Source organism: Episyrphus balteatus, chromosome 1 (genome assembly GCF_945859705.1).
Source record: "Episyrphus balteatus chromosome 1, idEpiBalt1.1, whole genome shotgun sequence".
In the NCBI taxonomy this organism is placed as follows: domain Eukaryota; kingdom Metazoa; phylum Arthropoda; class Insecta; order Diptera; family Syrphidae; genus Episyrphus; species Episyrphus balteatus.
Genome location: NC_079134.1, coordinates 65,638,444 through 65,660,082, shown reverse-complemented (window position 1 = coordinate 65,660,082; position 21,639 = coordinate 65,638,444). Strand labels below are relative to the sequence as shown.

General features: G+C 37.9%; 3 protein-coding genes across 4 annotated transcripts in view; 1 reads left to right on the top strand and 2 right to left on the bottom strand.

Moving 5' to 3' along the window:
- The window catches only part of LOC129907302 (cyclin-dependent kinase 5 activator 1), a 162,195-nt gene that overhangs the window by 87,487 nt on the left and 53,069 nt on the right, over positions 1-21,639 (bottom strand). The gene's annotated exons all lie outside the window — the stretch shown is intronic.
- On the top strand, positions 280-1,740 carry LOC129907304 (putative nuclease HARBI1). The gene is made up of 3 exons (XM_055983422.1): positions 280-773; positions 835-1,132; positions 1,195-1,740. Exons 1-3 carry the CDS (start codon positions 529-531, stop codon positions 1,738-1,740), a joined length of 1,089 nt encoding a protein of 362 aa, XP_055839397.1. The 5' UTR covers positions 280-528.
- LOC129907303 (uncharacterized) lies at positions 2,501-4,480 on the bottom strand. Of its 2 annotated transcripts, XM_055983421.1 has the most exons (3): positions 3,639-4,480; positions 2,748-3,575; positions 2,501-2,677 (listed from the first exon to the last, which is right to left on the bottom strand). In XM_055983421.1, the coding sequence occupies exons 1-3, from the start codon at positions 3,828-3,830 to the stop codon at positions 2,501-2,503; spliced, it is 1,197 nt and encodes a 398-aa protein (XP_055839396.1). In that variant the 5' UTR covers positions 3,831-4,480. The 2 variants fall into 2 exon arrangements, with proteins under 2 accessions (XP_055839396.1, XP_055839395.1); XM_055983420.1 differs by having other exon boundaries at positions 2,748-4,478.

The following is a 21,639-nucleotide window of genomic DNA, read 5'->3' as shown; positions in this document are numbered from 1 at the left end:
CCTTACGTATTGAACATTTCTTGAATCCGTAAAGTAATTTTTACAAGAAAATTATGGTGAACAAATTAAAGTAGTATATACCTTACGAGTAGCAATATTTTCTTTACGTAGAGTCAAATATACCTTCAACTAAAAAAGTGTATGAATCTTTTCACTTTAAGATTCTAGTAAAACATATTTTACAAATTTAACTATTCTATGAATAAGTTTTACCTTACACTAACGGCCATATTATTCAATAGTTTAAAACATACATCTGGATTTAAAAAAAGTTAAATCCAAAAAATAAATCCAAACCCATAATATTCACAATTTAAATCCAAACTTAAATCCAATTTTTTAAATCCAATCTTGTTAAATCCAAAAGATTTTAAACTGCTCTCTGGCGGTCTGTTTAAGTTCATAAATCTAGATGTAAAATTTATTTTGACAGTATTCAGTTGTTTTTCCAATATTTTGCAAAGGAAAAACAAAGTTTGAGCATCACACATTGAAAAGTAATAAAAGTTATAAAAAAAAAAATAAAAAATGGATTTTATAAATGAAATCAATGAAATTGTTATGTCTTCGTCGTCAGAAGACGACGTTGAGATATTTGAAGAGGAGGAGACCAGAAATCAACGTTCTCCTCGTCGACAGTATAGGATGTCAAGCAGGGCTTGTGTGGCAGACTACGAGGACATTGATTTCAGAAAATATTTTCGGCTAAAAAAAGTAGCATTTCGGCGACTACATTCCATGGTTGTGCAGGATTTGGATGGTGACCGACGTCGGTATGTCAATTGTAGGTTAGTAGTATGGTATATGGTTTTAATTTATACAATTTCCCATTAGTTCAAGAGAGCTTACAGCAGAACATAAGTTATTGGCTGTATTGCGGCTCCTTGCTTGTGGAAATATGGAGCAGACTGCAGCGGATTACGCTGGAATTTCGCAACCCACAGTTGCCAATATTTTACCCGCGGTATGTGATGCAATTTTGCGACAATTGGATGAATTTATTTGGATGCCCAGAACGAACGAGGAACGGTTGCAAAAAGCGACATCCTTTGCCAGATTGGGTAATTTCCCTAGGTGTATCGGAGCAATAGATTGCACACACGTTCGCATAATTTCCCCAGGTGGTGACATCGTACGTACCTACCTCCTTTTATATAAGGACTTATTTTTTGTTGATTTTGTTATTATTTACAGAGTGAAGCTTTTCGAAATCGCCATGGATATTTTTCAATCAATGTACAAACAATATCAGATGCCAATTTGAAAGTGCAAAATGTTGTTGCGCGGTGGCCAGGTTCTGCACACGACCAAACAATCTTTAGGCAATCAAATGTGTGCCTACAATTGGAAAACGGCGTGCATGGCGATTTCGTTATAGTTGCCGACAGTGGCTATGCGAACACTTTCTTTCTTTGCACACCTTTTACACGTCATCGGAACCTAGACGAACTCACACCTGCTGAGAGAATTTATCAAAAATCTATTTTAACTACACGTAACGTCGTTGAACGCCAGTATGGTGTCTTAAAGCGCCGCTTTCCAATTTTGGCTTCAGGCATACAACTCTATCGGTTGGATTTGGTTCAAAAAGTGATCGTGGTGTGTTGCATATTGCATAACTTGTGCATCGATTATGGTGACGTCGACTCTGGCAACTTGCCGTTGCCACCAGGAATGAGCGAGGAAGCATTAAGTGAACCATTTTCATCGGAAGGCCTCACGTATTTGCTGAACGACTAGCAGCCGGCATTCGACAATAGCATGTCACATATCTACAACAATACAGGAATAGCATTTCAGCTACCTATGCAACAAAATAAAAACTTTGAAAAAAAAAAAACAAATTTAAAAAACCGAAGCAACCTAATCAAATTTATGACATATGTACAAAAACTAAAAAATCAAAGTGTCATACACAACTTTGAGTTTTAAAATCATTCGAATCTCTTATTTTATTTATTTTTCATTATTTTTACAAATAAATACAAATATTAATTTTGTAATTTGTGTTGTGTTGTATTATTTGAGAAAATAAGATATTGTCGATAGAATTTGTTTGCCTGGAATATTTGGCATGTAGAGAGGGGTTTAATTATAATTTCATCATATTCTTTTTAGGTGGATTTGTCCTTGGGCATATCGAAGATTTTATTAAGTTCTTCCATAGTTGGTGTTTCACGGACAGATTCAATTTTGTATACACCCGCAAATTGGTGTTCATGGGACCTCTCAAGAACGACCATATCAATGAAAAGCTAAATTTTTTAAAGCATCCAATACCAATTCAATTTCCGGCACCACCCCAGTTGGTCATCTAATGAACAACCCAAAGAAAACAAGAACAATCAAAACATACATTTGAATAAAAAAAAACACGAAACCAACAGATTTTTCAGCAGGAAGCCTAACGAAGACTTTATTAATAAAAAAAGAAGGAGTTAATCCATTACAATATCTTCGCTGATAACAGTCGACGACGGTAATTCGAGACAATCATAGTCTATAAGGACTTCCTAAATTTCTCCAAGACCAATTCAGCTTTAACATTTGCATCTTCTCCAACAGTTTGTGTCCCAGATCTATTGGACGATTGTTGTGGTGCCCCGTAACGGATGGGGTTGGTTGACTCCATACTATTTGCTATGTTAGCCATACATACTATTTCCGATATGTTCCCCTATAAAAATAAAGGAAACAAAATCTATAAAAATATAACGAAACAAAGTAAGGCAAGGATGATAAATTACCGGATTTTTCATATACTGCTTTGTCACAAGAGACCAAAATTCAGTTTGGTGCTTTCGCATGGCCAGTTCCTCATCTTTTATTTGGACGCAGCGTTTAAGATATTGGGTGCGGTGCACACTTTCCTCCTTTTTTTGCTCGTGCACTTCGTTCCGGCGCTTATTTTCATCCGCCAACAGCTTCGTTTTTTCTTCGAAGTATGAGGCGCTGCTTGAGGAACTGGCTTGGCAACAGGAATATGTTCTCTTCTGACGCCGCTGCTTCTGTGTCGCAAACATTTGAGGTGCGTTTGGTGCGGTCGGCAAAGTGGAAACTCTAGGTAGGTTTGCTGGATTTAGTGGGGTTAGTAGGCTTGAATCTGGTGGGCTTGGTGGGTTTGGTGGGTTTGGTGGGCTTGGTGGACTTGGTGGGCTTTGTGAGTACGTTAGGTTTGGTGGATTCGGTGGGTCTGATAGAATTGAGGGATTCTCTGGGCTTGTGACATTCGGTGGGCTTATATCTGATGGATGGTTTGAGGCAACTTCTCCCCTAACATTCACTGCTGGTACATACTCCTCCACGGGAGCATTGTGGGGAACTTGGAGAACTGCTGAAACTGACGAATGCATCTTGTCGCTGTCATGTGGTTCAAGGCCAGCCAACTTTATCTGCAGCGATGCAGCATACCTTTTAACCATTTCCGTCAGCTCGAAAGATATTTTGGGTGGCTTGTGAGGTGGAAGGTGGCCGCCGCCATTAGCCAAGACGGATTCTCTCTGGAATTTTATAAGTTTATAGAGGTCCTTCCTTATATTCCCAGATCGTTCCCGAAGTTCCTTCTTAGTTCTTTGCTGCATAAAAAAATAAAAATGAGAGTTATAAGCATTATATGTATATAAGATAGATTCACTTACCACAACACCAGGAGACGCATTAAAGGTGACACAAATGGTCTCCCATCCCACCGACCGCCCCTTTGTTGTCATTCGGTTTGTCTCCATGCTGTTTACATTTGAAGACAACACCAATGACAACAGTAGATCGGTTTCCAGTTGGGAAAACTTTTTTGATCTCTTTCGCCTCATGTCCGTCGCTTCTTTTTCCATATTTAATCTTTTCTGGTTCCTTAAACAAAAAAACTAAAACAATAAAGTTGTTTACTGATAAAATTGTATTATTTAGGCATTGCTAATATAGGCATTGCTAATATAGCATTGCTAATATTACAATTTTATCAGTGCACAACTTTGTTTTTAGTTTTTATTATTTAAAAAACTAAAAACAATAAATTTGTGGACTGATGAATTTGTATAGTTTAGTTACCTAAACAATACAAATCCTAATACCTACACAATACAAATTTATCAGGGCACAAATTTATTGTTTTTAGTTTTTTAAAATAACTTTCCGACACCCAGAAATACTCACTAGTTAAAAAGTCCCGTTGGGTATGCAAATAAATGTAAACGCACAAACTTGAAATTTGCTGGAAAAACTTTTAGGTGGCGAGTGCGGAATAAATACATTAATTCATAAAGAATTCGCAAACAATTGGATCAAATAAAGTCAATTTCATTTTTATTGATGATATTTGCCAAAATAAAATTGTATGCATTTATCTTACAAAAATTATTTAAAATGGAAAAAGGTGATTTTTGTAATTATTGAAAAACATAACAGGGTCATACGTACTTACTCCTAAATGGCTTTGAGGATTAAGTACGTGTTATCCAGTTATGATTTTCAATAATTACAAACCTTTTTCTATTTTAATTAATTTTTGTAGGATAGATGCATACAATTTTATTTAGAAAAATATCGTCAATAAAAATGAAATTGACTTTATTTGACCCAATCTGTAATTAAATTGTATACCTTCCATAGAGAACTTCAATTTACTTTAAAAATCAATATATTCAGCCTTATAGTAAGGTAAAATATATACCTAACTTTCTAATTTGTATTAGAAACTCATACAAAAAAGGCTTTACTGTAAAGTTAATCACAAGCTATAAATTTACTAGAAAAGTAAGGTAAATTTCATTTTACTGGGGAGTCATCCCCAGTAACCGCCAAAACTGCTCAAGATCGAACGATTCCGATGTGTCCAAATACGTTGCAAAAGAACTCACACTTCCCTCTGTTCGAGATGTAAGCTGTCCCATCGTACCACAAACTACCCAGCCAAAAAGACACGGAATCATATCGGGTAACCCTTGTTTACCGTGCACACCGGTGCCGTGAAATAACGCCGAGCGAAATAACGCCGAATTCCAAAATTCGGCGTTATTTCACTTTACAAAAGCGAAATAACGCCGAATTTCAACATTCGGCCTTATTGCGCTTTGTGAAAGTGAAATAACGCCGAGTCCCAAGTGAGAAATAAGGCCGAATGCTAGAAAAGTGAGCATAGAAGTGGACCTAAGTTAACCCGTATATTAAATTGCTAACCTTTTTTATTTTCAAAGGCATATAAGGCCCTAATTTATTAAGGCAGAATGGCCCCAATACCAATTCGGGACTTATGTCCATCCAATCGAGGTATAGGTTCCAAAAAAGTTTTTTGTCTTATGTGCCTCTTATTTATTCATTAACATATTAGTCTTAAGAATGTACAAAAACATGGCGCAGGGACAAAAGGCCCAGGGATATAGCACCCACTTTTTTTTATTGGAGTTATGTTCAACTTGAGTGGGTTGACATTTAATTTAAAAATTATATCCCACTTGAGTGGGACATAAGCTCCATATATTTTGCATTCAAGTGGGACATAAGCCCCACACTTTTCGAAATATAAAACAATAATGAACAATTATAACTTTTGTTATATTTTATTCGCGTTTTGTTCCAGATTCTTTAAATGCAAAAGAAACTTTGAATAAGATAATGATAAGAAACAAATAGATCCCAACTGTTTTAGTTGGTGGAAAGCAAAGCGAAAAATAAATTCTTACATAAGAATCTATTTAATTTTTGGAACCCGAACGCGAAGCGGAAAAAAATTTTGCCCACGGGAGAATCAGTTTTGAGGTGTGAAAATAGAAATTCGCGCGAATTTTTATTTTCACACCTCAAAATTGATTCTCCCGTGGGCAAAATTTTTTTCCGCTTCGCGTTCGGGTTCCAAAAATTAAATAGATTCTTATGTAAGAATTTATTTTTCGCTTCGCGTTTGCCAAGTTATAACACAAACATATCTCTGTTTTGTTTGGTATGCACATAAATAAAACAATAAAACCCAGGACTTAGGTTTATAAACAGTGAAATAGGTTTGGAGGCTGGGAGCATGCTGCTCTGCTCCACTCCCCTTGATTGGATACACTATTGAATCGGCTTATTTGCCAATAAGGTGGGACATAAGTGCAAAATCGAATTATGTAACTATCCCAAATACAGTTATCCAGTTGGGAGATAATTTTATAATTTGTAAATTCTTTGTTAGTGAGACATAACGCCCATCCTTTATTTGTGGGTATTTTGTCCAACCTGAGTTTGACATAAGCCCCACATTTGATTTGAAACTTATGTCTCACTTAAGCGGGACGTAAGCCCCACAAATAAATAGTGGCTTTTATTCCATGGGCCTTATGTCCCTGTGCCAAAAATATGGCGCATTCGCATTCGCGCGAATTTTTATTTTCACACCTCAAAATTGATTCTCCCGTGGGCAAAATTTTTTTCCGCTTCGCGTTCGGGTTCCAAAAATTAAATAGATTCTTATGTAAGAATTTATTTTTCGCTTCGCGTTTGCCAAGTTATAACACAAACATATCTCTGTTTTGTTTGGTATGCACATAAATAAAACAATAAAACCCAGGACTTAGGTTTATAAACAGTGAAATAGGTTTGGAGGCTGGGAGCATGCTGCTCTGCTGCACTCCCCTTGATTGGATACACTATTGAATCGGCTTATTTGCCAATAAGGTGGGACATAAGTGCAAAATCGAATTATGTAACTATCCCAAATACAGTTATCCAGTTGGGAGATAATTTTATAATTTGTAAATTCTTTGTTAGTGAGACATAACGCCCATCCTTTATTTGTGGGTATTTTGTCCAACCTGAGTTTGACATAAGCCCCACATTTGATTTGAAACTTATGTCTCACTTAAGCGGGACGTAAGCCCCACAAATAAATAGTGGCTTTTATTCCATGGGCCTTATGTCCCTGTGCCAAAAATATGGCATTTCAATACCAAACTGACTGCAGGTGGTAACATAGAAATTTTTCCTAAGCTCCACTTAGCAGGAAAAAGTGAAGTAACGCCGAATCGGCGTAATTTCACTTTATCATTGCGAAATAAGGCCGAATGTTGAAATTCGGCGTTATTTCGCTTTTGTAAAGTGAAATAACGCCGAATTTTGGAATTCGGCGTTATTTCGCTCGGCGTTATTTCACGGCACCCGTGCACACCTGAACCATTAAAAATTATCCGCTCCTACGAGAACATCGATGTCAGCTAGTGAATACGACGAAAATAGTTCACGGTCAAAAATTGCTACTTCAGAACTAGGTACGAAGGATGTCAATTTAGAAATAACGTAGCATTGGATTTCAATCGAAGATTGCGAATAACGTGAGAAAAGTTGCAGTGTTACAACTAGAGAAAGAGATGCCGCGAACATTTATTTGGCCGAATACCGAATATCGAATATTCGGCCAAGCTCCTCGGCCGCATACCGAATATTCGGCCGAATATTAGGCCGAACACCGAATGGCGGCTGAATGTTTGCGGCATCTCTAGTTACAACTCCATTTGTAACACCTGCTGCAGTGGATCCAACACCTAACTTACCCTAACCTCTGAAACGTATTTTCCGAAACAGGAGATGTGGTTGTCTTTGGTTGGGTTGAAGAAGAACACGATGTGTTATTAGGTAAGGTTAGGTTAGGTTAGGTTAATAGGGTGGTGCACAGCTAAGCTGCTGCATACACGGGGGCCTGTTGGTCCATTGTGATACCCTCTTATTTTAAAAATCGCAATGATGTTCCTAAACTGGTCTATCGGTTTACAAAGACTGGCTCATTAACGAACCATCCTGTACTTTCAATAAATTTTCTCATGTTAGCCATTGGTACCTGCGCTAGATCGTCCAGTTCTTCCACGAACCTCGTTCCAAAGAAACGAAGTCGGTTTGTTTGGAGGTTTGGACATTCGCAGAGCAGGTGTTTAATGGATTCTATCTCCTCTACATCTTGACAGCTCCTACAGAAATCAGGTGCAAATACACCCATTCTAATAGCCATTGTGCCAATGGCACAATGACCCGTTAGTACACCTATCAAGACTCTAATGTTCTTTTTGCTCAGGGATAATAAATACCGAGTTTCTTTTTCATTGGTTTTGGGCCATAAACTTCTAGAAATAATGCAATCGTCCCTAGTTTTCCAGGTGTTATTGATTTGTTCTCTAGTCAATAGGTCTATTCTCCTTTTGAGCACACCGATAGGGATATCTGGTCCCTTTGCTAATTGGATGCTAATATTCTCATTTGATGCTGAGCCTAACCTAGCTAGTTCATCCACTATTTCATTCCCTTCTATTTTGCTATGTCCAGGAACCCAGCAGAGTTTAACTTGGTTAGTGTAGCAAATACTATTGATTCTTTTCCTGCAGTTTAAAACCGCCTTGGATCTTATTGTCTCACTGTCTAGAGCTTTGATAGCAGCCTGACTGTCCACAAAGAATGTAATCTCCGAGGAGATTAGTTTTTCTTTGAGTACCAATTCTGCCGCTTTCTCTATAGCAAAAATTTCAGCCTGAAAGACACTACAATCGTCTGGGAGTCTGAATGATTCTCTAATATTGAGAGGTTTGCAGAACACCCCAGCTCCTGTTCCTGATTCCATTTTTGAACCATCAGTGTAGAAGGGTATTCCTTGTTTGCTGATAAGCGAATTGTGATCCCATCCTTTTCTTTCTGGTATTAAAATGGAAAATTTTTTATTAGAAATATTTATTGAATTTTCTATAGACGACGCACGACGATAAATGGACAAGAGAATGATGCCGTGTATGGCAAGTTTTACAACGCCTATCCGACTTGCATCTATTAGAAGAATGACCTGCTCGAAGACAATTGAAGCACAGCGATTGCTCCTTCACAAAACTACGAGTACGACGACCATCGACAGCTAGAGTGAGAAACTGTTTGCAGTTGGCGAGTATGTGCTCTTCCTTGCAAAGAGGACATTCTATAAGCTTTTTAGATTCAACTACTTGAGAACGAATGACCGACTGAACCTTGCTTTTACTTTGTGTTGAACGAGAAGACGAAACTGATTCTAAACAAACACAACAATTTTGTAGAAATTCCAAAAGTTCATTGATTGTGGAGTCCGATTTTGAACCTATTTTCTCAGCCCAGGACTGTCTTGTCTCTGGATCGAGTTTCAAAACGAGCAAATGTATAAGCCAAGGATCTCTTTCATTTGAATTTATAGCATTTAAGCCGCGAATAACTTCGTCTGCACCGTCAGTTAATTTTCGAAGAAGATTTACATTACACGAATTAATCGAGAGTAACGAAATAAATGTTTGAATGAACGATTGAATTATGAGATGAGGACGATCGTATCGTTGCTCTAATTTTTCCCATGCTTCAAAATAGTTATCTTCCGAAATAGCAATACCATTTAAAAGCCTACTCGCGTTTCCACTCAAAAACGATTTAAATAGGTAGAACTTGTGAGTAGAAGTAAGTGAGGGATTAGAGTCCACACCTAGAAAAATTAATCTAGTATTTTATACTCCATATGACTAGTAAGGTAATTAAAGTAAAAAGCCCTAGATTTTAAGTAAAATTTACCTTACGTATTGAACATTTCTTGGATCCGTAAAGTAATTTTTAAAAGAAAGTTATGGTGAACAAATTATAGTAGTATATACCTTACAAGTAGAAATATTTTCTTTACGTAGAGTCAAATATACCTTCAACCAAAAAAGTGTATGAATCTTTTCACTTTAAGATTCTAGTAAAACATATTTTACAAATTTAACTATTCTATGAATAAATTTTACCTTAGTAATAATAATACTGAATTCTAGGAAATTTCCCCAATAGAGATCAGTACCCTCGATACATAGAAAAAACTATTAAAGCTGTCATTGAAAAGTGCGCCATTTTTTCTCCATTTGTGTTTGATTTTTATTTTTTGTTAAAACTTTTAGGTGACGAGTGCGGGATAATTACATTAATTCATAAAGAATTCGCAAACAATTAGATCAAATAAAGTCAATTTAATTTTTATTGATGATATTTGCCTAAATAAAATTGTATGCATTTATCTTACAAAAATTAATTAAAATAAAAAAAGGTGATTTTTGTAATTATTGAAAAACATAACAGGGTCATACGTTACTTACTTCTAAATAGCTTTGGGGATTAAGTAGGTGTTACCTAGTTATGCTTTTCAATAATTACAAAAATCAACTTTTTATTTTAGTTTTTGTAAGATAAATGCATACAATTTTATTTAGAAAATGTCATCAATAAAAATGAAATTGACTTTACTTGATCCAATCTGTAACTAAATTATATACCTTCCATAGAGAAGTTCAATTTACTTTAAAAATCAGTATTTTCAGCCTTATAGTAAGGTAAAATATATACCTAACTTTCTAGTAATTTCTGTTAGAAATTCATACAAAAAAAGGCTTTACTGTAAAGTTAATCATAAGCTATAAATTTACTAGAAAAGTAAGGCAAATTCCATTTTATTGGGGAGTCATCCCTATTTAAACTTTACATTAAAGTTAAATATACCAGAAATAAGGTGGTTCATACCTTATTTTTTCGCCGTGCACCGAGCCCGTAAACATGTCCTTGAAAGTTGGCCAATCCTTATAGTCATCACCCGAAAAAATTGCAATGGATATTTTTGGTAATGAAATCGAGGCAGGTGGTTTCGAGGAATTTAATTTTTCTAGAAACGTAGCTTGTTGGCTTGCTAGTGTTTCAGCTAGTGGATTAAGAGCATTTTTAGCTTGGAGAAAATTTGCGAAAACCGATTGAGTTGTAAAATATTTTGCCTCTTATTCCTCAAATTCTGGTTCTGGATAAACAAATCCAGGATCAGACGCAAAATCGAACATTTGTTCATGAAGCGCAACGAAAATCGAACACGTGTCTTCCAATTTAACTAAGCGATTTTCTATCATCGTGATAGGTGTACCTATTCATATCTATCCACCGATTCGGCAAAAGTTACAGCCCGACTAATTATGCCTTTTGCATTACCGCGTTTGGCTTTAATCTTAATCATGGTTTAATTAATATGACAATCAAAACTAGTGTAGTCTTATGAAAAATGTTCAAAAGAGTTTATGCACCACACTATAATTTAGCGATTTAATTGTTTTTAATCGAGAAAGGTTCACAAAAATAATTTAATTTGGCTTCAGAAGGACCATTGTCAATGTTTATTGAAAATTAAGATTAATTTCATCACACCAAAACCAACGATGAAAAATGTATGATTAATGTTCACAAATAATGTAAGACACAACGACGAAATCTATGCAAATTGGTTCTAATATATGAACTTAATCTGTAGAAGAAAAAAGCAATATGATTTATTAGGAAATACTTATTTATTGTAGATGTTGTCTGCTTGACGGTCCAAATTGAAAGAGGCAGATTTATCATGTACTCAAGCTTAGCTTAGATTAAGTGACAATTATTTGGGAAAAACAAATAAGATAACAAAAGAAAATGCAAAATTATAATCCGACTATAACTCGACTTACAATACATAGGGTAAATAGTACATATGTTTGGCATTAATTATTAAATAGAAAAATTAACTTAACAATTTCATTAATTAAAAAAAGAGCTATTTAACTTGAATTGAAATAATTTAAACATAATAACGATGAGTATTGAACAACTATATAGAGCTTACTACAGTAAAGTTAACCACTTTTTAGAGCAACAGACCTACTCAGAGCTCTATAACTCTTATAGAAAAAGATATACTAGAGAAATAAAGATAATTATATTTCCAATCTAAAAAGTCCTTGCAAGTTTTCTGTCCGACCAGTCGTTCTCGAGATATTGAGACTAATGTGTTTTTCAAAATAGCGGACGCCCCACAAGAACAAACAATACGCAAACTGAGATTTGTACTCAGGATAAACCCCTTTTCAATACTGCGTTCAAACTTGGCTGACGTCACAACTTTTTTTCGGATTTTTCCACATTGACTGAATTAATCTTGGATTACGTCTGCTTATCTAGGCCATGATTGTGGGCCGCCTCCGGGGGAGACACTTGAGCGAATGATCGCAGCAGCAGTGAGCCAAAAAGTAGACTCCTAATTGGTAGTGATGCTAATGCTCATCACACAGTGTGGGGGGTGGGGGAGTACTGACGTAAATGAAAGAGGTGAGTCACTTTTTGATTTTATTCTAAGTACTAGTCTCCTTATTTGTAATATTGGTAATGAACCTTTGTCACAAAGAACCGACAAGAGGTATTAGACATTACCCTTATATCACAAACAATTTACAACAAGATAAGAAATTGGACTTCTAATACTGAGGATCTTGACTTAGAAGTCAACCATCTCACTAAAGCTCTAAACAACTCCATGGCTTACTCTTGTCCCCTTACCATAATAAGAGGAAAGAAAAAACCGCATTGGTGGAACAAAGAGCTTTAACCGCTCAGGAAAGACTAGAAAGGCTTTCAATAGGGCTAAACAAGTAACCCATTAGACTGGGACCTTTATAAAGTTTCTCTAAAAAGTTTTTTTTTTTTATAGTAATCGCGCACTAAAGGGATTAATGTACCCTTAATATGGTGAACACAGTACGAGCATTAGGAAAATAGGGAGGGGTTTGAAAGGAGATACCGATGAACATTAGTTTTGAAGTTCTGAGTTTTGAAATGGGATGGGAAAACAGAGGCGGGTAACGCGTTCCACATTCGTGTAGTGCGGCTGAAGAAAGAATCTCTGTATTTGACGGTACGTCCGAAGTTGGACTCTAGGGTAAACTGATGAGCATTCCTTGAAGCGCGAGTATTACGGTTGAACTGTTTCAGGAGAGGAATGCAACTAGCTATTTCGTCGGAGCACTGCTTATAAAAATAACGATAGAACAACGTGAGACCTGATACGTTACGACGGTGCTCGAGAGACGTAATTGTATCAGTTATTGATCTATCACCTATCATTTTTATAGCTCTATTTTGTATTCTATCCAAGAAACTCAACGAGGTATTGGAGCACCTGCCCATATGTGGGAGTTATATTCAAGCTTTGTACGAATGTACGCCTTATAAATAATTACTATATCAGACGGGGAGAAAAATTTCTTGCATCTTCGGAAGAAACCTAAACATTTCGCAGCGGATTTAGCGGTGTCAAATATGTGTTCATTCCACAGGAGGTGGTTTGTAATGCACATACCGAGGATGGAAAGCTTTTCGGTTTCCTCGATGCAAGTACCACTCATGGATAGTGGCATGGGAAACATGTTCCGCTTTAATGATAGTAAGCAGCATTGAGTTTTGGAAGCATTAAATTCTACGCGATTTCTTATTCCCCATTGGACAATGCTATTAAGATCAGAATTTAATGAGCTTATCATATTTAGCCTTTCAAGATCCACTTCCGAAGAACTTGGGCGAGAATCAGGAAAGGAATATGAAAAACTGAGGGTACTATCATATGCAAAACAGTTGAGTGGATTAGAAGTTTCAGACAGGAGATCATTTATAAAAATGAGAAAAAGAGTCGGAGACAGAACGGAGCCCTGTGGCACACCAGCATTTATTTTGTGGGTTTCAGACTTGAATCCATCCAATACAACTTGTATTGAACGGTTCGAAAGGTAATTTCTAATCCAACGAAGAAGAGATTCATCGACGCCAAAAGCACGCATTTTCGAAAGAAGAGCTTGATGCCAAACTCTATCAAATGCCTTTGAAATATCAAGTGCAACAATCTTACTTTCTCCAAAACGATGTAAAGATTTGTTCCACTGCTCGGTGAGATGAACTTTCAGATCACCAGTGGACCTGTTGCTACGAAGCTTAAGAAGCTTCCGTTCCTCAAGATATTTCTTAAGTTGAAAGTTAATCAACGTTTCCATGACCTTGGAAAGAAGGGACGTAAGTGCGATCGGTCGGTAGTTTGAGGGTGAGGAAGATTCGCCTTTTTTAGGGATAGGCTGGACAAATGCTGTTCTCCATCTACTCGGGAAGAGACCAGTAGAATAGGACAGATGAAAAAGCTTACGCAGTGGTTTTGCCAGCGTGGAAGAACACCTCTTCAGAACGATGGGGGGATACTATCCTGGCCAGTGGATTTGTGTATGTCAAGATCTTTAAGAACTCTTGCTACTGTACGAGTGTGAAAGAAGATTTGTCCCATGAATCCGTTTACGCGCTCAAGTACCGGCGGAGTCATGACACTATCAGGCAGTGTTGAGTTGGCAGCGAACTGCCTCGCAAGTAGGTTAGCTTTGTCAACAGAGCTAACAAATGGAGTGTCATTGAAGACGAGCGTTGGAACCGACGACGAGGTAGTGTTGCGAATATTTTTTACAAATGACCAAAAATTTTTACTACCTTTGGGACATTGTAGTATTTTTTGCCTTTTAATTTTTTGCCTCAATTCAAGTTACAAGAAACAACTACGGAAAAGTAAAAGATCCTCCTGGAGGAACTTCTGTAGTAAAATTGAAGACCCCTCTGAGGCATCTAGACTTAGGAAAATCCTTTCAACAAATCCAACCATGCCGAGCTCCCTAAGAGACTCAAATGGTGATTGGACTAGCTTCTATGAGGAGTCACTTAACTTGCTACTAGACACTCATTTCCCTGGAAGCTCGAACTCGATAAGTGACATTGCTCAACAATCCATCATTTTTGATAAAAAAAACTGTCCTGGAAGTTCAATATTGAAGAAAGGGTTAAGAAAGCCAATGTGGCACTCTTTTTATTCAAAACAGCCATTGATGGCAAATGGGGCTTTTCTCCTGACATTGCACACTGACTGTATACTAGGTTTGTGTAGTTCACGAACGAACTAGTTCAATGAACTTGTTAATTTTGGTGAACTAGTGAACTTAGTTCACTTACTTAGTTTTATTTAGTTCGCGATTAGTGAAGAAGATTTTGTTCAACAAAATATCCAGCAACATAAGAGCAGTTCTAATATGACATGAAAAAACAGCTTACGATCACCTTACACCCCCATTTTTATTTATATATTGGGTGAAAGGTAGTACCATCTGTACAGGGAATTTTCAATTTCTTTTTTAAACTGACGCACGGACGTTTAAAGAATAGGGGTTCAGAAACCAAAGTGTATATGAAACTGCATCCATTTCTTTAGGGAGTGAAAAAGGTTCTTCTCAAGATTAAGATGTAAAACAGCACAAAGTAGATTGTGCCAGTTTCAGCGTTTCTTCTTCAAGCGCCTCTATTCTAATTTCTGAGCAAGAACAAAAAACAAGTAGCATCTTGGATTACTGTGATTCCGATTAAATTAAAGCAAAACGACCTTCTCCTAGACTTCCAGCACGAATCAGAATGCTCGACAAGTAGATATATGAACGAAATTAAGAATTTTTATAACAAATAAAACTTGTATGTATTATTTTTAACCTAATATTTTTTTTATGTAGAATGCTTCAATTTTACATAAATTTGTATAAAATTTGAACACAGTATATTTATTTTTTTAATTCTAACAAAAACGGAGTGATTAAAATAAATTGAACTAAAATTAACTAGTTCGGAACTAGTTCAGTAGCGTGATTCGATCACTCAAATGAACTAAAGTGCCCAACTCTTCTGTATACATCGGTCAAAAGACCAATACTTACATACGGGATGGTTGTTTGGTGGATCGCACTAGACAAAGCGATAAACTTAAACAAGCTTATCAAAGTCGAAAGGTCAGCTAGTATGGGAGTATGGGAGGACCGTAGCATTCTGGACAATGATTCTTTACACTTCTATACTGATGGTTCAAAAATCAACGAAGGTGTAGAAAGTGGAATGTTCTCGGAAAAACTGAATCTCAGTCTTTTCTTCCGCCTACGAGACAAATGTAGTGTGTTCCAAGCGGAAATTCTGGCGATAAAGGAGGTTTTCTCTTGGCTCAGAGAAAACTAGGTAGACATCCAAAAAGTATGGGCGTGTTCTCTAACGATTTCTGCAGAAGTTGCATGGATGAAGAAGAAGATGAAACTATTCAACATCTTTTCTGCACCTGCCCTGCTCTCTCTATTAGAAGGAAACTCATCTAGGAGAACGCTTCTAAAAGGACACAAGCGATCTAGTGAAAACGAAGTCTATCTATCACTATTCATAAGAAGCTCCGAGTGGTTATGCTAGTGAGTTCCTAACTTGCTAGTCATCTTGTTTTCAATCTGTCACTAGACGCTTTTATATTTGTCCTTGTCCGTTGGTGAATGTCAGCCAGTGTTTCTTTCAGGCTATCTACATACTCATCCATTTCTTGTAGCTCGTTTGGAACACATCCAAATTTTAGCTCACTCGGAAGACGCATTGTTGAGCCAAATAGGACTCCCGGTGGCGAATGTCCGGTGGAACTATGTATTGCACTTCTATATGCCATCAAGAATAATGAAATATGCCGATCCCATTCTCGTTGGTGGTCTTCGACTACCTTAGACAGGTGTTCTTTAAGTGCCCTGTTAAATCGCTCAACCATCCCATTAGATTGCGGATGAAGCAGAGTTGTTCGTGGCTTTTTGATGCCAATGAGTGAACAAACCTCCTTAAAGATTTTAGATTCGAAGTTCCTTCCTTGGTATGAATGAAGTTCCATAGGTACTCCGAACCTGCTCACCCAATGAAACACAATTTTATCCACAACTGTTTTGGTTTCCTGGTTTGGGATGGCAAATGCCTCAGGCCACTTGCTGAAGTAATCCATCACTACGAGGATATACCGGTTTCCGTTATTGGTTTCGGGAAAAGGACTAGCCACGTCTTTTGCAATTCTCTCGAAAGATGTGCCTAAATTGTACTGCTGCATCTTACTCTGGATTTTTCTACCTGGCCATTTGCTAGCCACACAAGTATCACATTTTCGCTCCTTTTTTCGACGTCTGCCCTCATACGTAACCAGTAGAATCGTTGTCGTAGTTTTTCCAGCGTCTTGTTGATGCCTTAGTGGCCTCCGGAAGATCCATCGTGCATCTCTCGTAGAACGTTAACCTTTGACTGAGGGACGACTAGCTACATTACATAGGATTAACCATGTGCGGATTCCCACTTACGCCAGAGTAACCCTTCTTGCACATGAAGCGAGTACCATTGTGCCCAATATGCTTTGAGAGTGGGGCTTCGGTGGGAGATGTCGGCCCATTCTGGTTTTTCTTGATGTTCCCTCCATGCAAGGATGGGTTTGATGTCTGAATCTTGTTGTTGGGCCATTCTGAGTTCCTGATTACTCCAGTCGCAAATGGGGTCAGCTTCCGTTCGTCTAGCAGTGACAACTTCCTTTTCCTCTAACCGTGTGAAATGCTTGCAGTCTTCCTGGTCACGCAATAGTTTCTTTCTTGTTTCGACAGTACCTTGCTTTAATAGGCAACGACCTTTTCTTCTCCGTCATGAACTTGTGATAAAACAGCACCAATTCCAACATTACTTGCATCTGCGTCAATGATGAATTGTTTGCCTGGAGTCGGATAGGCCAACACAGCACCTTCACATAACCGCAGCTTCAGTTCCTGAAACCTTTTGTCACACACCTGACCATTTAAAAGGTTTACCCTTCTCCGTTAGCTTGTGCAAGCTTTTGGTGATTCTTGGAAAATCCGTCATGAATCGTCGATAGTACGTTGCCAGGCCGAGGAAACTCCGAAGTTGATGTGTAGTGGCAGACTCACATTAGTCGGCCACGCGCCATATTTTATAAGTTTTCATTTTCTTGCCATATTAAAATTTAATTGTAATTCAACATAAAAGAACATTTTTTTCATTTACAATAGATGCTTGTCCTGAGGAGTTGGCCAATTTTTCACGGTGTCAACTTTTTCAGGATCAGTCTTTACTCGTTGGGATGAGATGATATGCCCCAAATATTTAACCTCGGTCTTGAAAAGTGCACATTTCTCTGGATTCAACTTCAGATTTGCTTCTCATATCCTCTGGAATACAGCCTTTAGGTTTTCACAATTGTCATTAAATGTTTTCCCGTAAACGATGACATCATCCAAATAGACTAGGCAAGATTTCCAGGTTAATCCATTTAAAACGCATTCCATTAAGCGCTCAAAAGTGTGTGGTGCATTACATAGCCCAAACGGCATGACATTAAACTGCCAAAGACCATTTCCTGTGGAGAAAGCCGTCTTTTCTCGATCTTTTGGATGGATTTCTACCTGCCAGTAGATACTCTTCAGGTCCAAAGTCGAAAACCAATGTGCTCCTTCCATTGCATCTAGATTATCGCTGATTCTTGGCATTGGGTAGCTGTCTTTCTTCGTCACATCGTTCAGCCTGCTTCCATCCTCCTTTTTGACGAGAACTACCGGTGATTCCCAAGGGCTTTTGATATTTTCGATCAGCTCGTCTTTCTTCATTGTCTATATCATTTCTTCAACTTCACCTTGTTTCGCCAAGGGGAGACATCTTGCTGTTTGACGCCCTAGCATCTCCTGTATCGATTCGATGTTGCACCAGTTGTGTTCGGCCTACTGTCCGCTGGTTCAAGAGAAGATATCAGCATATTTATGAAGTACCCTTCCAGCTAAATTAAACTGATGTTGACTGAAGTTGTCTAATTTGAAAATTTGAGTTATTAGTTTCTCCGAGTTCACAGTCATCTGTGTGTCCATCTCCTTGATCTTAGTTATTGCGGAAACAGATTGAAATTGCCCAACAATTTCTCCATTCTTGAGCTTGATTGGGTACGGTTTGATGTTAAGTATCCGAACAGGTACCATGTTGTTCTTTGGTGCCACAAGAGTCTTCCCGATGATGACGTTATGGGAATATTGCTCAACTTCTGGCTCGACCATGAGGTATCGATGGCTTCCAACATTCCCCTTTAGTTTCGTCCACACAAAAACTTTTAAAAAAGGAGGCAGGCACATGTCTTCTTTGATGACAGTTCTAATTGTTGTTGAGTTTTCGTTGCTATAGAGCATTGGGATCTCCACTTTTCTGTATTTTAGGACTTGATAACCGATATCCAAAATGATTCCATGCTCCTTCGATTCCAATGATGCACTCGTCACATATATCTGCCACCAAAAACACATGCGATAACTTTAGTTCTGCCATACAGAGACGAACTTCACCGTACACCCTTGCTGCTTCTCCTCTGGCGGTCTTCAAACAGCAGCTGTTGATGTTATGTAGCCATGTCATCTTCACCAAGTCTCTTCGTAAATTAGAAGCGGTGGCACCGGTGTCAATTGTAGCCACGTGTTGCTTGTTGTTTATGGTTGCCTCTACTGTCTGACTTTTGTTGCCTCGTTTAGTCTGTGAGACTTGAATTGTGGTCCTGGGGGCATCGATACCAGAAACCAGCTTCTGCCTCTCAAAGTTGGCTCTTACTCGTTTCCCGAATGGGAAATCAATATGACGGTGAGTCCTATTTGTGTCGCTTACCTGTTGGGCAATAATCCTATTTCCACAGTGTTGACATGCAGGTCTTCTTGGTGGGAATCTGCACTGCCGCTGGAGATGTATTGTCTTGTTACAGTTCCAGCATCGTCACGCTGGTTTCTTTGGAATGCGAGTTTTTGAAAAGGCATTCGTGAGAGGCCTGTTCTGCTGCTTCCATAGTTAGTGCGAACGCTAACGCTTCAGGAATGGTACATTTTCCAGCTGTTTGGATCGCTCGCTAAAGATTTATTTAAGATACAGCACGATTAAAGGCTTCTGTCGCAAACTGCTGGATTATGTCGACTCATGCTATAGGATATACCAGATGAGCTAACTCTTGTATTCAGTTGGACGCGAAAGACTTCTTGCATATGGCCATCTCCAAAACATTTTTCAATGACCATTTTGCATTGCCGATCTGCCTCCCATCGGCATCGCACGTATTAAGTCTTGTCCTGTCGGAAAAGAAAAGTTGTCTCGTGTCACTAATTGTTTATAGTCCAACAGTGTTTTTTCTGTGTCAACTAAATTTTTTAATAAAATTCCCCCGAAAAAATAATATAATAAAAAAAAATCAATAGCCCTATTCAAATTAAAAAAATAAAATAAATAAATGCAAAAATAAAATTAATTCTCTCAAATCCATCGCGAGTGTAACAAAAAAAGAAAATATCCAACAACAACAACACCGAAATACCTCTCCTGAAATAAAAGAAAAAAAAAAAATAACAACAAATGCCCACTTTGTAAATACCTAGTGTTAAATACAACAAAAAAAAATCATATACCCACCAAGTGCAAAAACAATAGAAACAACCACTGCAATAGCATCACACAACAACAGCTTATCAAAAAAAAAAAACAAAAACTCTCGCGTCTCCCAAATTGCCTTCAGTGTTCAGTGCATACGAGTAATCCTTTCTTTTCCTTCCCCCCATCCTTCTTGCAGTCTGACTTGATAACGATTGTGGTTTCGCGAGTGGAACCTCTTCTCAAAATGCCGTAATCGTTATCAGTTTGATTTCCAGATAGATTATTGTGTGTGTTAATAAATAACCAGGGGTGGATCGATACAAATTATCACTAAGGCATAACACTAGTGATAATTTGTTTTGTTGAAGCCCAAATTGGAATTTATATTACATATTCAATATAGTTAATTGTCGGATAAGGTTTTTAAAAGTTTTGGTATATTTAAATGGTAGGTACATTCAGGGTCGATTATGCCAACATTCGTGGGCTTAGATCGAACTTCTGCGATGTGTACATTTACACTGTACAAAACAGGCCAGCTGTTTTGGCATTAGGTGAGACTCAAATAAGTAAAAATTCAGATTGTTCTGAATTTAATTTAAATGGGTATTGCTTGGTGCCATTATTCTTCTCTCACCACGGTCTCGCCATATATATTAGACATGATGTAGCTTATCAACTCCAACCACAATACGGCCTGTGTGTAAACACAAATTTTAATTTCATGTGGTTAAAATTCACGGTTAATAAGCGCATCATTCATACGTGTTTTATTTATCGGAGCCCCAACCCGGAATGATAAATTTTATCCCGAATAGGGTTAAAACAATCAAACCGAAAGAGAATGCATGGTTTGACTCGAGCTGTAAAGAGGTTATAAAGAGGTAAGTTTCCGTTGTTATTAAGCCAATCCCACTGAGGAAAACCGGAAAAAGTTCAAACAGGCTAGAAAGGTCAGCAACGCCCATATCCGACGAACCAAATTCCTGCATGATCAAAAATTAAGACAAAAAATACTTCAATGTCCCACAGGGAGTAAAAATTTTTGGTCATTTGCTAAAAACATTAAAAACTCTTCGTCATCTGCGGTTCCAACGCTTGTCTTCAATGACACTCCCTTTGTAAGCTCTGTTGAGAAAGCTAATCTCCTAGCAAAGCAGTTCGCTGCCAACTTTACACTGCCAGATAGTGTCATGACTCCTCCAGTACTTGAGTGTGTAAACGGTTCCATGGGACGAATCTTCTTTCGCACTCGTACAGTGGCAAGAGTCCTGAAAGACCTTGACATACACAAATCCGCTGGCCCGGATAGTATCCCTCCCATCGTTCTGAAGAGGTGTTCTTCCACGCTGGCAAAACCACTGCGTAAGCTTTTTCATCTGTCTACTCTACTGGACTCGTTCCGAGTAGATGGAAAACCGCATTTGTCCAGCCTGTCCCTAAAAAAGGCGAATCTTCCTCACCCTCCAACTAGTAGATGGAAAACCGCATTTGTCCAGCCTGTCCCTAAAAAAGGCGAATCCTCCTCACCCTCCAACTATCGACCAATTGCACTCACGT

What these genes read in the sequence shown, in the direction of transcription:
- LOC129907304 (XM_055983422.1), top strand. Translation starts at nt 529, where the DNA reads ATGGATTTTATAAATGAAATCAATGAAATTGTTATGTCTTCGTCGTCA. An exon ending in TTGGATGGTGACCGACGTCG is followed by an intron (nt 774 to 834) that starts GTATGTCAATTG and finishes ATTTCCCATTAG; the next exon opens with TTCAAGAGAGCTTACAGCAG. An exon ending in TTTCCCCAGGTGGTGACATC is followed by an intron (nt 1,133 to 1,194) that starts GTACGTACCTAC and finishes TATTATTTACAG; the next exon opens with AGTGAAGCTTTTCGAAATCG.
- LOC129907303 (XM_055983420.1), bottom strand. Translation starts at nt 3,830, where the DNA reads ATGGAAAAAGAAGCGACGGACATGAGGCGAAAGAGATCAAAAAAGTTT. An exon ending in AGCAGTATATGAAAAATCCG is followed by an intron (nt 2,678 to 2,747) that starts GTAATTTATCAT and finishes TTATTTTTATAG; the next exon opens with GGGAACATATCGGAAATAGT.